This window comes from Dipteris shenzhenensis, chromosome 4 (assembly GCF_047967505.1).
Source record: "Dipteris shenzhenensis isolate YYH24624 ecotype China chromosome 4, Dip_SZ_1.0, whole genome shotgun sequence".
Lineage (NCBI taxonomy): Eukaryota > Viridiplantae > Streptophyta > Polypodiopsida > Gleicheniales > Dipteridaceae > Dipteris > Dipteris shenzhenensis.
The window spans coordinates 22,897,074-22,912,355 of NC_141599.1; the positions used below are offsets into that span (position 1 = coordinate 22,897,074).

Sequence of the window (15,282 nt, forward strand, 5' to 3'; positions counted from 1 at the left end):
GGTAGAGCCTTCGTGAAGAGAGCTACTAAGTTATCCTTCGTGGGAACGTAGGGCAACTATATATCTCCAGCAGCTGGCAGTTGATCTCGGACATAATGATAGTGTATCTCAATGTGTTTCGTACGTGCATGAAACATTGGATTATGTGCAACAGCCAAAGCATTCTGGCTGTCATTGTTCTGGCTGACATGAAGATCTGAAAGTAACTTACGTCGCCAAAAACACTCTACTATAGCTGTGAAGGATACCCTGTACTCAGCTTCACAACTCGAATAGCAATTGTAGGCTGCTTCTTGCCGAACCAAGATATGCATGAAGAGCCAAGCATGAAACAGTAGCCATTGTGGGACACACGTGTGTCATACCAACCTGCCCAATCACCATCCATGAATGCATGCAAGTCTAGTGAAGACTGATCACCATAGAACAAAACAACCCCAAATTATGTGTGGCCTTCAAGTTGCAGAAGACCCGCTTCACTATCTGCCAATGCTGTATGCTCGGCTTGTGCATGTACCTACTTAACTGGGAAATGGGATACTGCAGATCAAGCCTAGCATGGCATGAGTAAATACGGCAGCCCACAGCCTACTAGTAAAGAGTAGCATCAAATGGGGCACTCCCATCCTCAAAGGAGAAACAGAAGCCAGGTTCCAATGAGTAGAAACACACTTATAATACTCGAATTGGAAGTGCTGCAAAAGCTGTCCAATATATTTGGATTGACTCATCATTATGCCACCCTCAACATTAACAAACTAGATGCCAAATAGTAGTATAACCTGCCCATATCTGACATTGCAAAGATCTCTGCAAATCAGCTTTGAAAGCTGTCCAATATATTTGGATTGACTCATCATTATGCCACCCTCAACATTAACAAACTGGATGCCAAATAGTAGTATAATCTGCCCATATCTGACATTGCAAAGATCTCTGCAAATCAGCTTTGAAATCTGCAATTTTCTGTGCATCGCGCCCGGTGATAAGCATGTCATCCACATAGAGAATTTAAATCAGAAAATCTGATTCACTCTTTTGGACATAAAGAGTGGCCTCTGTATAGCTGTTCTGAAATCCAAGGCATAGCAAAAAAAAATGTATCTTGGCATAATGCCCATTGTACCTGCTTCAAACCATAGAGCTCCTTTTTCACGGTGTGTTTGGCTAGTGGGATAAAGCACACCGTGTAATCACTGATCATCTTAGTGCAGGTGGATATGCAAATGTTTCTGCAGCTTGAAGGTGTGGAAGCTGCAGCACAGAATAGCAAGAAAAACCTGCCAGAATAGAAGTGTTAGCTTGGTAGAGGCCCGCTGCCTACTTGACATCCATCTGTTGCAATTATAACCCCATATTGCATGCAATAGAATCAATAAGGCAGGTTGTCTTCATCCTTGTGATTGGTGAAAAAGTTTGCTGAGCATATCCTTTTGCCATGAATGTTGTCTTATACTTATCTACAGTCCCGTCAGCTTTGTGAGTAACTCTTGCAACCAATGACATTCTTTTTCTTGGGTGGTTCCAACAACTCCCAAGCTTCATTTTTCAAAATGCCATCATATTCTTCTTCCATGGCATCAACCCATTCCTTGGATTCTATTCTCTTAGAAGCTGACAAGCTCTTTGACTTATGTCACATAACAACAAAACATGTTTGCAGTCTTTTAGGCTCATGGCCTTGACAAAAAGCTCTCTGCTTCATCCACCAAGTCCTTTCCTCATCTTGGCATGTGTCTCGATGCTGTGGCTTCTTGGTGATGTTGACAATGAGATGCATTATCTAGCTGAGAATTTGCAAAACAAACACAGGTCCACTATAATCCAACAATCTCAGTTGTGGGGGTAATCTTTGTAGGGGATCATCATGTTATAGTCTAAGATTGAAGGGGGTTTACTATACAGTCTTATGTGGCAACAATCTGCATGGCTTTGACGTGGTAGTCCAATGGAGTTGATGAGATTTTTTGAGTTTCGTGACCTCTGCTCACAAAGCATTGAAGCTCGTTTATTTCACCGACAACCTAATGCGGTGTTTTTATGAAGAAAGCTACATGAGAGTCATCTTGGGTGTCTTTTTTTTCGAAGAGTCATCTTGGGTGTTAAGCTCTAGGTCTTTCGACAACAAGTCAGTCGACCTCTCTTGGCTGACAATCTCTCAATAGTCTTTATTGTCACACGTTTTCTGTTGTGGATTGAGAGAGGGAGTGAATGCTTTTGATAGTTTGAATAGTTTATCAAATAGCCAACCGTGGTATCAGAGAGGTCAAGAGGCCTAAGAGATGTGTGAAATTTTTATAAGCCACCTCAGTGTGGGAGGTCTATCAAGGTGCTATTGAGAGCAATAGATATTTGTGAGTCTTCCCCCACAAAATTTAACGAGAAGAAGTTCCCTTCGTGGCAATTGTCTGTGTGTCTTTTGTTTATGGAGACGGGTTTATAGGGAGTTGTATCCAGGTCAGAGAAGAAGCCCAACAACAACTAAGGTTTGGAAAAGATTCAAGTATGGGAGTTGAAGAACGAAAAAGCTATAGGAATGCTAGGGAGAGCTTTGGGTGCTAACTACTTTCATCAAGTGGGCGTATCCAAGACGGTGGCTCAAAATTGGGTCATGATAGAAACAATGTTCGGAGCAAGATGAAGAACTCCAAGATTGTGTTGAAGAAGGAGCTTTCGGTTTGCATATGGGAGAAGAAGACAGCCTGGGTTCACATCTCAACCTCACATGAAATCAATCATGAAGCAATTGCATGATGTCTTGTACATGGTGTTTGGGTGTCTTCTACAACAATTGTTTGCTATATTGTGTTCCGGATCCCCTCCTTAGCTTAAGAAGGGGACGGTGGGGTGATCTTCACAAGGGATCATCATGTTATAGTATAAGGTTGAAGGGGGGTGGCCATGCAGTCTTACATGCCAACAGCCCACATGCTTTCAACGTGGCAGTCCTGAAGAAGTTTCATGAGTTTCGTGATCTATGGGCACAGAGTGGTGAAGCCCATGTATTTCACCAACAGTCTGATGCAATGGTTTCTGGTGAAGAAAGCTTACAGAGTCTTCTTGGGTGTTAAGCTCTAGGTCTTTAGACAGAAGGTCGGTCGGCCTCTCTTGGCTGACAGTCTCTCAGTAGTCAAGTCGTGTGTCTTTGATCTTATGTAATAGGCAGCAAGCCCGGTAGGGATGTTTCTTTTCTTTAATATCAGAAATTCGTCGTGTCATAAACATTCTTTACTGTCATATGTGAGTGAATCTTTTTTTATAGTTCGAATAGTTTATCAAATAGCCGGCATCACTTGGAATATAGCTGTCACCACAATGTAAATATCCTAAGTCAAAGTACAATTGACCATTTATCTAATCATGATTAAAGAGTTTTCATATGTGTTAATTATGGTCAAAGAGTTCTTTTAATGGTCAAAGAATTGACTACGGTCAAAGATACTTGACTCTCATCAAGTAAGTCTGACTTCGGTCGAGGAGACTTGGTTAATTACCAAGAGGGTTAACTACGGTTAACCAGAGAACCACAGAGTTAACTACGGTCAGAGAGTGTTGACTTCGGTCAACGAGACTTGGCATGCACCAAGAGGGTTAACTACGATTAACCAAGATGTGCCAACTTTGGTTGGAGAGTTGTGCCAACTTCGGTTGGAGAGACTTAACTATAATTAAGGTGCCTCGACCCTTGGTCAAAGCCCCTTAATTATGATCAAGAGCATTGACTTCGGTCAACCAAAGAATAATTATATTTTTTTATATTTGTTATGTGTGCACATGTGTTCGTGGGGACGCCCACCGTGACTAGAATTAGTCCACAGTGTGTTATTTGCATGCAAAGCGCTAACAATTAATGGGTACCATGGTGGTGCGCTTTAATTAATTGTTGCAGGTACTCGGAAGAGTGATTTTCCTAAGCGTAATGGAGCCTAACAAGAGTCTAGGAGGCGGTTCGCATGACCAAGTCCTTCGAAGACTCCATAGTTGCCCTTAGTGGCATGTAATTAGGAAAGTAATGTAGAAATTGACAAGTGGCTTGTTGCCAAGAAGGGGAGCCTGAGAGCTCATGTAATAATTATTCACGTTTGGATTTTTGCATGAGCAGCTCTACGTTGAACTGTGTATTCACTTTCTCTCAAGAAATAAAATACCTTCGGGGGGTCCAGCCCGACATGTTGTCCTGGGCCCTTGGTATCAGAGCAAGGCATGAATTGCCTTCTATGGCAATCATGATCAGAGAGAAGACAATTCTTGTGTGACGATGGAAAAATGAGCGAGGTCTTTGCTCATAGCTTGACTGACCATATGCTTGTAGGTTGACGAGAACTAGGAAGAGCTGAAAGGCTCCATTGATTTGGGCCTCAGGTTTCTGTGTAAAGAAATAGCGATAATGGCGATGCATTTGCAGAGGTATTTGTGTAGCGTTAGTAGAGATAACAAACACCTTCACACAGGTGCACATGGTGATAGTGCGACGGATTCGATGGGATTCGTAACGGACGTGAAGCTAATTGGGCCCGGTGCTAGGGATGATCATCACTGACGATTGAAGGGCATTCTACGCTGCTTTTATCTATGCGCCTCATCGGTGTTTCTGTCCGGTTATGCTTCATTAGTCGTAAAGGCTTGATTTGGCGTCACGAGAAGGCAGCTCAGGCCATGAGGCAAAGGGATTGTGGGCTCAAGCACGTAGAGCAAGTAAAGTCTGACCGTCCCGACTCAATGAGCGTTTGTGAGACGTCGCCAGACGAGGAAGGCTGACAGACAGACCTTCACGCAAAGACGCAGAAGGTTCCCACGACGAACGACGCCAACCAGCACCTTAGGCTGACGTGTCATTTGCTGGCATGGCGCACACGTGGTAGAGGTCTTGGCAGGTCAACAGACACGTGGCACACAGGCGACGTGGCGCTGACACATGTGAACTGACGTGCCAATGTACAGCTCAGGTGCTGACATGGTAGTACATGTGGCAGCCAGATCGGATGCTGATGTGGCACTGACACATGGCAGACAGGTGGCTGATGTGGCAGACTTGAGGTTAAGCTAACCTAACCTTGGTTAGTGGACTGGTAAGAGGTCCAGTTAGTTGACCCAACCAGATTAGTCTGGTCACTGTAACCAGACTGTGACCAGTCTAGTAAGTCTAGTTGCAGACTAACCAAACCAGAACCAATCAGTCTGGTTAGAGTAACCAGTAGTTACCCATCTGGTTACTCCCCCCCCCCCCAAAAAAAAAAAAACAATTGCAGAGACTGTTTCTGCTAGCAGTTTTCACCTATCTGAGAGAGTGTTTATTGTCAGAAAAAGCAAAAATCAGAGATTTTCACAAGTAAAGGAATGCATGCCTTTGTGCTCAGGAAAAGTGAATCAGATGCATACTCAGTGCTTTTTGCTAGCCAGAAAAGGGGCAATATAGTTGTTGATGCCTTGGCAACTTTGTGGGTATATGCCTTGAGTTGACAGCCCAGTACTGGCACAGATTGTGAATGCAAGACAGCTCTTGTTGAGGTAATTTTTCTCTTTGAAAAGCAAAGGCAGTGTGCATCAGTTGCATACACAGTGTGTGTGAGAAACTTGCAGATCTCAGACGAGTTGTAAGAAAATGGCTATCCAATGGGATTCACAAGATAGGGATGCACATCCAAGACAGAGAAGTGTGCAGCAAAATCAGCAAGAATTTGAGCAGATGGTACGCACTCGTATGCAAGAGATGGAAAATCTCACAAGGGATCCAAGAGCTCAACATTTGTTTGAAGTAGAAAATATGCCTAATGCAGCTTATGATGTGCCAATGCTAGAGGCACACTCTCGTGTACAGCCAGCGAAAGAGAGATCTCATAGGGGACGGTCTCATAGCAGGAAGAGATCGAGGTATCATCACCGATCTCCCAGTCCTTCACCGTCTACCTCGAGCTCGACTTCTGTATCTTCTTCTTTATCAGATAAACCATCCAGGAAAAGAAGGAAACACAAGGAGTCTAGGAAGAGTAAGTCTTCCAGAGAGACCAAGGAATTCAAAGAGGGAGGTAAATCTGTCAAGTTTATGACCTATAATGGACAATATGGTCATGCAGACAAAGCATTGCAGTTCATCAGGCACTTTGATGCTGCATTCAGTACAGAAAAGTTTTCAAAATCCTCCAAGTTAAGAATGGTCAGTTTGCACTTGACAGCAACAGCTAGTGCATGGTGGAGTGCACAGACCACAGATGGGTCAGCCCCAAAGAGGTGGAAGGACTTCAAGAAAGCCTTCTACCAACAATTTATGCCTAAACAGTTTAGAGATCATGTTCTTCAAGATTGGGACAGTTTGCATATGGATGCAGGAGATACAGTCGGGATGTGTACAACCAAAAGTTTTGGGATGCTTATTTGCAGGTTGCACCTTTCAAAAAGATCTCCAAAGGAACCCAAATGAGAAAGTACAGAGCAGGTCTCAGTCCAAGAATTCAAGCAGTAGTGAATGCTTTGGGAGCAAAGAACATTCAAGACCTTATGCATTCAGCTTCAGTAGCTAGTCTTGTGCCGTTACAAGATCCATCCACAGTACTATTCTTGCATGCAGGACGTGCTGAAAGAAAGAAAACTGATTTTTCAAAATCACAAAAGAAAGAGTATCCCAAGGTTGAAAAGAAAGGGTTTCAGCCTCAAAAGCCGAGGGGTACTCAATTTTCAAAGTCATATAAAGGCAAATCCCCATTCACTCCTGAACAGATAGCTGAATTCCGCAGAGATGGGAAATGCTTTAAGTGTGGGAAGGAGGGGCATATGGCTGCCCAGTGCCCTGAGAAGCCTTCGGGTTCTAAGGAGCAAAAAAAGCCACAAGTACCACCGAGGCCAATGGTGGGAGCAGTCCCAGAAGTTTTGGAGAGTACCTCACACCCAAAGGAAAAAGAGCTTTTGCTATCATGGGGAAAGATAAGAGATCAGCAAGCATTAATCGTATTTGATCCAAGGTCTACAGACAATTTCATATCTGAAGATTTAGCCCTGAGATTAGGGATAAAAACTGAAGAGCTAAGCAAAGCTCTTGATGCTGATCAAATGTTCCAAGGGAATCCACTGCAAGTTACTCCTTTGATTGGAAAGCTTCGTGTCCATGTGCAGAGCTATGTAGATCAGGAGGACTTCTTAATCTCTCCTCTCAAGCAGCATGATGTTGTACTTAGTACACCGTGGTTCCATCAAAAGGAAGTAACGATAGAATACCCTAAGAGGGTGCTGAGTTTTATCCATAGGGGGGAAAACCAGCGTTTAGTTGCCAAGAATAAAGGGGAGACTATCCCCATTGTATCTGATGTTATATGTGGTAAAGCAATAAAGTCTGCAATTTCCGCGTACATGGTTGTTGTAAAAGAAAAAGAGAATGATACGCATGCTGAAATGAATGCTGCACACAAAGATAAAATTCAGTTTCTTGTAAACTTTAAAGATTGCTTTTCCGATGCTTTGCCAAGGGAGTTACCCCCAGAGAGACCAGAGGATCATCACATAGAGTTAATGCCTGGTAGTGAGCCACCAAATAGACCACCTTATAGAGTCAATGCGATTCAGAGAGAGGAAATTATGGCTCAGGTGCAAGACTTGCTGTCCAAAGGGTTGATTCAGCCCAACTCGTCTCCTTTTTAATCACCAATACTTCTAGTACAGAAGAAAGATGGTTCTTTTCGGATGTGCATTGAATAAGATGACCATCAAAAATAGATTTCCGATACCATGCATAGATGATGTGCTCGACCAACTCAGAGGAGCAACAGTTTTCAGCATGATAGACTTAAAGAGTGGATATCATGAAGTCAGGATACAACCGCAAGATGTGCATAAGACAGCTTTTCGCACTACATTCGGGTTGTATGAATACTTAGTGATGCCTTTTGGGTTGACAAATGCTCCGGCCACATTCAATAGAATGATGGATCGCATCTTCCGAAAGTACAAACATTTCACGGGTACTTTCTTTGATGATATCCTAGTCTTTTCAAAGACAGAAAAAGAGCACAGAGAACATCTTGCTTTGGTATTTCAAGAACTTCGAAATCATCAGCTCTTTGCCAATAGCAAGAAAAGTGAATTCTTTTTGGAAGAGATCCATTATCTGGGGCATATAATATCCAAGAATGGGATACAGATGGATCCTGTAAAGATCCGAGCCATTCAAGAATGGCCTGAGCTGAAAACTGTGCATGAAGTCAGTAGTTTTTTTGCTCCTACTATAGGAGATTCATCAGGCATTTTGCTGATATCGCAGCTCCATTACATGACCTTACTAAGAAAAATGCAGCCTTTACATGAGGAATATCACAGAAGAAAGCATTCAATACACTCAAGGAGAAGTTGACTACAGAGCATATTCTTGTAGTCCCGGATCTTTATCAATCTTTTGATGTTAATTGCGATGCTTGTGGAGAGTGTGTTGGGGCTGCATTGCATCAGAATGGTCATGTGGTGGCCTATGAGAGCAAGAGACTCCGGGATGCAGAGAGATATCTGGGAATCTATGAGAAAGAGTTATTGGCTGTAATCCATGCCATCCATACATGGAAGCATTATCTTTTGGGTGCAGATTTTACAATTAAAACAGATCACCAAAGTCTGAGATACTTTTTGACTCAGACAAAGCTTTCCGAGAAGCATATGAAATGGGCAAACATGCTGTCAATGTACCATTTTCAGATTGTCCATAATCCAAGAGTTCGGAACAGAGTGGCAGATGCCTTGTCCCGAAGACCCCAGGTCAACAATGTGACTATTGCTTATCATCAAGACCTGGAAGGCATGAGGGAGCAATATGCTAATGATGCAGATTTTGGCGAGATTTTACAGCAAATGCAAGAGGGGCAGTCCACCAGTCACTATTCCATGAAAGATGGGTATCTAATGAAAGATGACTGCCTATGCATCACCCAGGAGATGAGGAAAAAGATTTTGGAGGAATGCCATGCACCTCCCTATGCTAGACATAGAGGAATTACAGCAACAACTCTAGCACTGGAGAGGAATTTCTTTTGACCAGGAATGCGAAAAGATATACATCAGTTTGTTACTAAATGCCTTACGTGTCAGAAAGTGAAGTATGATAGACGAAAGGCACTTGGCCTACTTATGCCTCTTCCCGTGCCTCACGCACCGTGGGAAAGTATTACAATGGACTTCATTTTTTATTTGCCAAGATCAAAGTCAAGGAATGATGGGATTTGGACCATCATTGATAGATTCAGCAAGCAAGCTCATTTCATTCCGGTTCGCAAAACCATAAAGGCAGATCATATGGCTAAGCTTTTCATGGCACAGATCTTTAAGCACCATGGTATGCCTAAGTCCATTGTTAGTGATCGAGATCCCAGAATGACCAGTCTATTCTGGAGAGCTTTATTTGATAATATGGGAACGAATTTGAATTTTTCTTCTTCTTTCCATCCCCAAACACATGGTCAAAGTGAAGCAACAAATTCTACAGCATTGGATATGCTGAAATGCTACGTGGGTGACCAAGGTTCAGACTGGGAAAAGTACCTACCATTGGTAGAGTTTGCTTATAATAATACTATACACATCTCTACAAGGAAAGCCCCCTTTGAGGTCATTTATGGAAAGGTGATTCTACCACCTATCCTGAGGACCAAGGATGAAATATTTGCAGCTAATCAGTTTGTGAGAGACCTCCAGACAGCTTACAACCAAGTCCGGACAGCAATTGAACGGTCTCAAGACAAGCATAAAAGAGCTGCAGATAAGCATAGGAGACAATTAAATCTCAAGGAAGGGGATTGGGTACTTTTAAAGTTCGAGAAAGCTAGGCTCCGCAAGTTTAAAAGCAAGCAGAAAGTATATGCAAAGTTATCTTCCAAGTATTATGGCCCTTTCAAGGTTACTGAAAGAATAAATGAAGTTGCATACAGGTTGGCATTGCCAGAGCATTGGAGGATTCACAATGCATTCCATGTGAGTCTTCTAAAGAAATTCCAGAGGCCAGAGCCTACAAAGCCAGTATCAGGAGGATCCACCAGAAGTGGATGAGCTGGAGGAGGTCCTTCAACCAGAGTAGATTGTGTACCATACTGTACGCAAAGGCCCTCAAGGCAAGGAGTTTTACAGGTATCTTGTAAAATTCAAGAATTATACGGCATTGGGTGCCAAGTGGATGAATGAAGACATGTTGTCCGATCATCCACAGCCTTTGGATGTTTACAAGGAAGCTTTTCAGTTGAGGTCAACTGAATAGAAGCCAAAGGAATGTCACCACAATGTAAATATCCTAAGTCAAAGTATAATTGACCATTTATCTGATCATGATTAAAGAGTTTTCATATGTGTTAATTATGATCAAAGAATTGACTACGGTCAAAGATACTTGACTCTAGTCAAGTAAGCCTGACTTCAGCCAGGGAGACTTGGTTTATTACTAAGAGGGGTTAACCAGAGAACCACAGAGTTGACTACGGTCACAGAATGTTGACTTCGATCAACGAGACTTGGCATGCGCCAAGAGGGTTAACTACGATTAACCAAGATGTGCCAACTTTGGTTGGAGAGTTGTGCCAACTTCGGTTGGAGAGTTGTGCCAACTTCGGTTGGAGAGACTTAACTATAATTAAGGTGCCTCGACCCTTGGTAAAAGCCCCTTAATTATGATCAAGAGCGTGACTTCGATCAACCAAAGAATAAATATATTTTTTTATATTTGTTATGTGTGCACATGTGTTCAGTGGGGACGCCCACCGTGACTAGAATTAGTCCACAGTGTGTTATTTGCATGCAAAGCGCTAACAATTAATGGGTACCATGTTGGTGCGCTTTAATTAATTGTTGCAGGTACTAGGAAGAGTGATTTTCCTGAGCGCAATGGAGCCTAACAAGAGTCTAGGAGGCGGTTCGCGTGACCAAGTGCTTCGAAGACTCCAGAGTTGCCCTTAGTGGCATGTAGTTAGGAAAGTAATGTAAAAATTGACATGTGGCTTGTTGCTAGAAGGGGAGCCTGAGAGCTCATGTAATAATTATTCACGTTTGGATTTTTGTATGAGCAGCTCTACACTGAACTGTGTATTCACTTTCTCTCGAGAAATAAAATACCTTCAGGGGGGTCCAGCCCGACATGTTGTCTTGGGCCCTAGCTGTCTGTGGAGAGAGGGAGAGAGAGAGAGCGCTTATGAGAGTTTTTGCAGTAGTTTATAAGCGATAGGTTTCAATAGCATAAAATTTGATTTGTACAAGATGAAAAGATAAGAGTTCATATTAAAAAACGTCAGCATATTCATATAAATGCTCAGCTTCAAATAAAGGCTGCTCATCTACTCATGAACAAAGGTGCACAATGAAGCTCTAGCTTATACTGTTAACCCTAAACATTGCACATAAGAAATCAAATCTATAACATGGCTGCTCAAAAAGGTACGCAAATGTTGCTTAATGCTTAACACATACCTCTGTTATAAGATCTGGACGTACAGATTGATGCAATATGGAGAGGCACCCATTCTTTCCATGCCCAGAGCAGCCAACCTGATTAACCCCAACACAAAAGTACTATGAGAAAATGTCGTACAGTACATAATTTTGTGCTTTACTGAACAATTCCTCTGTTCTAGTGTTAGAAAACAGAGATTAAGGATGGATTTCCACAAGCATGACAAGCTAGATGAAAGCTAAAGGTGCTTACAAGTGATGCGACTAGTCACAATGGGTAAAAAATGCTATGTTCATGTGTATTCTAATTTGGGAGTGCCCACCTAAAGAGTAGAAGATATACAGCGAGCACACTGCATTTCCACAACTCTCTCTCATTACAAATCATCTGATCTTATTTTTGAAACATTGAATCATCAATAAGGTTTGGAGTTTCAGATACTAAAACAGGCAGAAGATTCAAGATGCAAAAACCTTCCACCACAAACTCTCCCACGAGCAAGAAAGATGATAAACTAAAACAGGCAGAATTCAAAATGCTGACACTTGAGCCATGCATGCAAATGACGTTGAAACTTGATGAATTACAATTACACAGAAAACCCAAATGACAAACATCACCTTCTTACTTTCCATGGAGGCAAGTAAAAAGGTTCAAGAGACAAACCTCGCAGCACTATTCCTGTCCACTTGAAAGTTGAAACTTTACACATACAGAAGACAAACATCAGCTTCTTCATTTTCATGGAAACATATCACAACATATATTAGGACCAACTCATGTAAAACTGGTATAGGTCCTCTTGAAACCAGCCTTAAAAACGTAAAGGGTGGTAGGATCCACTTAACTACAGCATACACAGTAAATTGACAAATAATTAGGCACCACAGATTAAATCCCAAGGGAGCTAGAGCACTCCTACTCAGATACAAAGACACCGATTGGCCCCAAACGTTGGCGCCCCCTACGGTATTTATTTAACATTCATTTGAAGCCAAGCGGATGATTACAAAGGTCTCTGGGAAGCTGCACCACAAGCAAACCAACGCCCGCGGACTCCCCGTCCAGCCCACCTTGTAATTCCCTGCTCAACTCCAAATTATGAAATGGCATCCAATTACTAGACAACCCTATGTCCTCAGCCAAGCAAGGCATGCAACGAGACTCCAAAAGCATCCACTGTCTGTGCCACCCCTGCAATTGCACAACCAATGCCCAACCAGCCAGACGAGGCTGCATAACTGCAAGACAGCTCGCACACAGCTAGATTCTAGTGCAATCAAACCAAATCGCTATCCCAAAACAGGTCGATATCAACTAAGAGCCTTCCTGGCCACAAACCACTGCATAAATCCACCTTCCCCGTGAGGAATCAATTCCAAACGCAATAATCAGCCAGCAACAAGTCCGGGAACACCAAAAGTAGGCAAAGAGAAGCCTTCCTTTGCCAAGAATCCTCTGAAAACAGGTCACCGGGGCTGGAAAACCCTAAATCCAGCGAGAAACAGTAGATCCAGCCTAGAAACAGCTTAGGAGAGGTCTTCCAAGCCTGGAGAACAGCAAAACCAGCAACAACAGCCCAAAAAGCAAGCAGAAGCTCCTATTCAGCCAAAAACAATTCGCAGCACCTGGTAGCAGCTCTTGAACAGCCCGAAAACAAATCGCAACTCCTGGAACAGCCCCTAATCAACTGCGAATTTCCCAGACAGGCCCCTGCGCAAATTGCGATTTCCTCTGCAGCTCCCTGGCAGCCTCCTAGCAGATTGCGAATTCTCCAAGAAGCTCTTGGTACCTCCTGGCAGTTGGCGATTTCTCCTAGCAAACCGTGGATCCTCCTAGCAGATGGTGATTTTGATCTGGCAGCTCCAACAGGTCACGACTAATGATCTGGCTCCTTCTCGGGCTGTTTCTGGCCTTCTGGATCCAAAAGAAGGCCCCTGTGCTAAAAATAGCAAAATATTTAATTGCACCACTCTTTTGGTCCCCTGTTGCACACTTTGGCCCTAGGAATTAATTGCCTAGTAACTGGGCGCACATTCACAATTCCCAAGGGGCCACTGGGGAATTTTAATTCCCCAAGTCCCGCACACATGGCCGGACCCTCGCGCCCAAGAGGCTCAAGGCAATCACGCGCAAATTACGAGAGTCGCAAATCAAAAGTCCCATAATTTCACGTCCTCATGACACCTCTAGTAGTGATGACGTCTGTGATCATATAGGGGTCAAAAAGCATGATAAACATTGTAATCACATATATATGAAGATTTGAAACCACATAAATCACAATTCATGAAGAGATCTATCATCTCAATAAAGGAAGAGCTAGGGGTGTATAGTCAATGTCACATAGCTTTAAAATTTATCGATATCAGCTTGCTTGAAGTTGCAAAGGGTGAAAAAATCATCTACCTTCTCTTGCCCCTACTCCCCCTCCCCGAAGTGAATTTCTTTGGCAATCGAACACGAGTATTTGACATAATGTGGCAATTTCAAGAGCTTCCAAGCAATTTTATGACAACTACGTTTACTTAATTGTCTTTCCATCCACCGATATGGTGCCCTTCCCTCTTAGCATCAATTTTTTTCTTGAGAAGTGCAATGACCTGGGGCCCAAAACATAGGTGCATACAAAAAGCACTTAAATTGTCTGAAATCATGACCTGACCTACCCCAGGTGCGCAGCAGAAACTAACAACTCCCGGCGCCTTGATCTTGAAAGACTTCTTTCATGTGCTACAGTGCCGGTGCCATGAACAAACACTTGAGCACAACACACACAGAAATAAACGCTTGATTCAATTACACTAGGATACACCAAATCATATCCTTGATTTACACAAGTTTTCAAGGACCTTCACTTAGCTTCAACCTCGCGAGTCGCTGGACTGTATACTAGCACCCAGGCTGCAAGCATGAAGGGTTGGTGAGGTTCCTGCATGCCTCCTCACAGGGCTCCAGTAGGATCCAGTTTGTGCTCTCTCAAAATGACCTTCGACTTGCCTTCACAATTGCTACACGTACTGTGACTACTAATCACGCTGCTCCTGCCTTGTGTGTTTCTGGACATGGACTTGCCGCTGTGTTACGCACCTAAGTCCAGCATTACAGCTACTTTGTCCAGCAGCAACCACACGAGCTCTTTCCTGAATCACTCTATATATCTCAGCCTCACAACTCAGCCAACATTAACAATGAAGCCAATCTTATCCATTGAGCTACCTCTCCTGCCCACCATCAATGCCATGGCAGTGGTGTCAGTTCTTGACCAGTGCCTGGACTCAGTCAGCCTGTTAAATCAACCCTTAAATCAATGCTCTAACTCATCTCTGGGTTGTTAACAGGTTTCCCTATCATCCACATCCCACCCAGGACTCCAAGCAATAATGGATCCTAGTCCAAGTTTCCTATCGGATCCTAGACCCTCCAAATCCCTAACCCGGGCTTCACTAAGATGAACTGTTCAATCACTTGCCTCCTTGTCCTCCCTCATATGGGGCTCACATTTGGGGCAGAGATCTCCAACATTAAACATACGAAGTATATCCAATGGTTCTGCTTACAAGCATAAACAGGCAAAACTGCATGTCATGGCGTACAATGAAACCAGACCTAGTAGACAACCAAGAAGGCAAAAATGCTGACAAAATAGAGCCATTCAAGAGACATAGACAAAAACATGCACAAAAAGACCCAGAAGAAAGATCACCAATTCATAGTTGCTTTGTTTCGCAGCACCGGAAGCGTTCACGTCTGCATTCATTCTCAAGCCATGTGCGAAATCCCTTAGAGGACCAATGTTGACAAACGAGTCTCGCACCAAAAAGTTGAAATTCTTCTGCTGAAGATATAAAAAATGTCCAAACAGAACGCCAATTTGT

The 15,282-nt window shown here is 43.1% G+C and overlaps 1 protein-coding gene across 2 annotated transcripts in view; it reads right to left on the minus strand.

The window, feature by feature from the left end:
• CPSF160 (cleavage and polyadenylation specificity factor 160) overlaps positions 1-15,282 on the minus strand; it is a 105,038-nt gene that overhangs the window by 69,159 nt on the left and 20,597 nt on the right. The window contains exons 12-13 of one of the 2 annotated variants that reach the window (XM_087373650.1): positions 15,111-15,239; positions 11,422-11,499 (exon numbers count right to left, since the gene is read on the minus strand). In XM_087373650.1, coding sequence (XP_087229776.1) covers positions 11,422-11,499; positions 15,111-15,239 — 207 coding nt within the window. Of the gene's footprint in view, positions 1-11,421; positions 11,500-15,110; positions 15,243-15,282 lie in introns of both variants that reach the window. The other variant, XM_087373649.1, reaches the window with a different exon arrangement.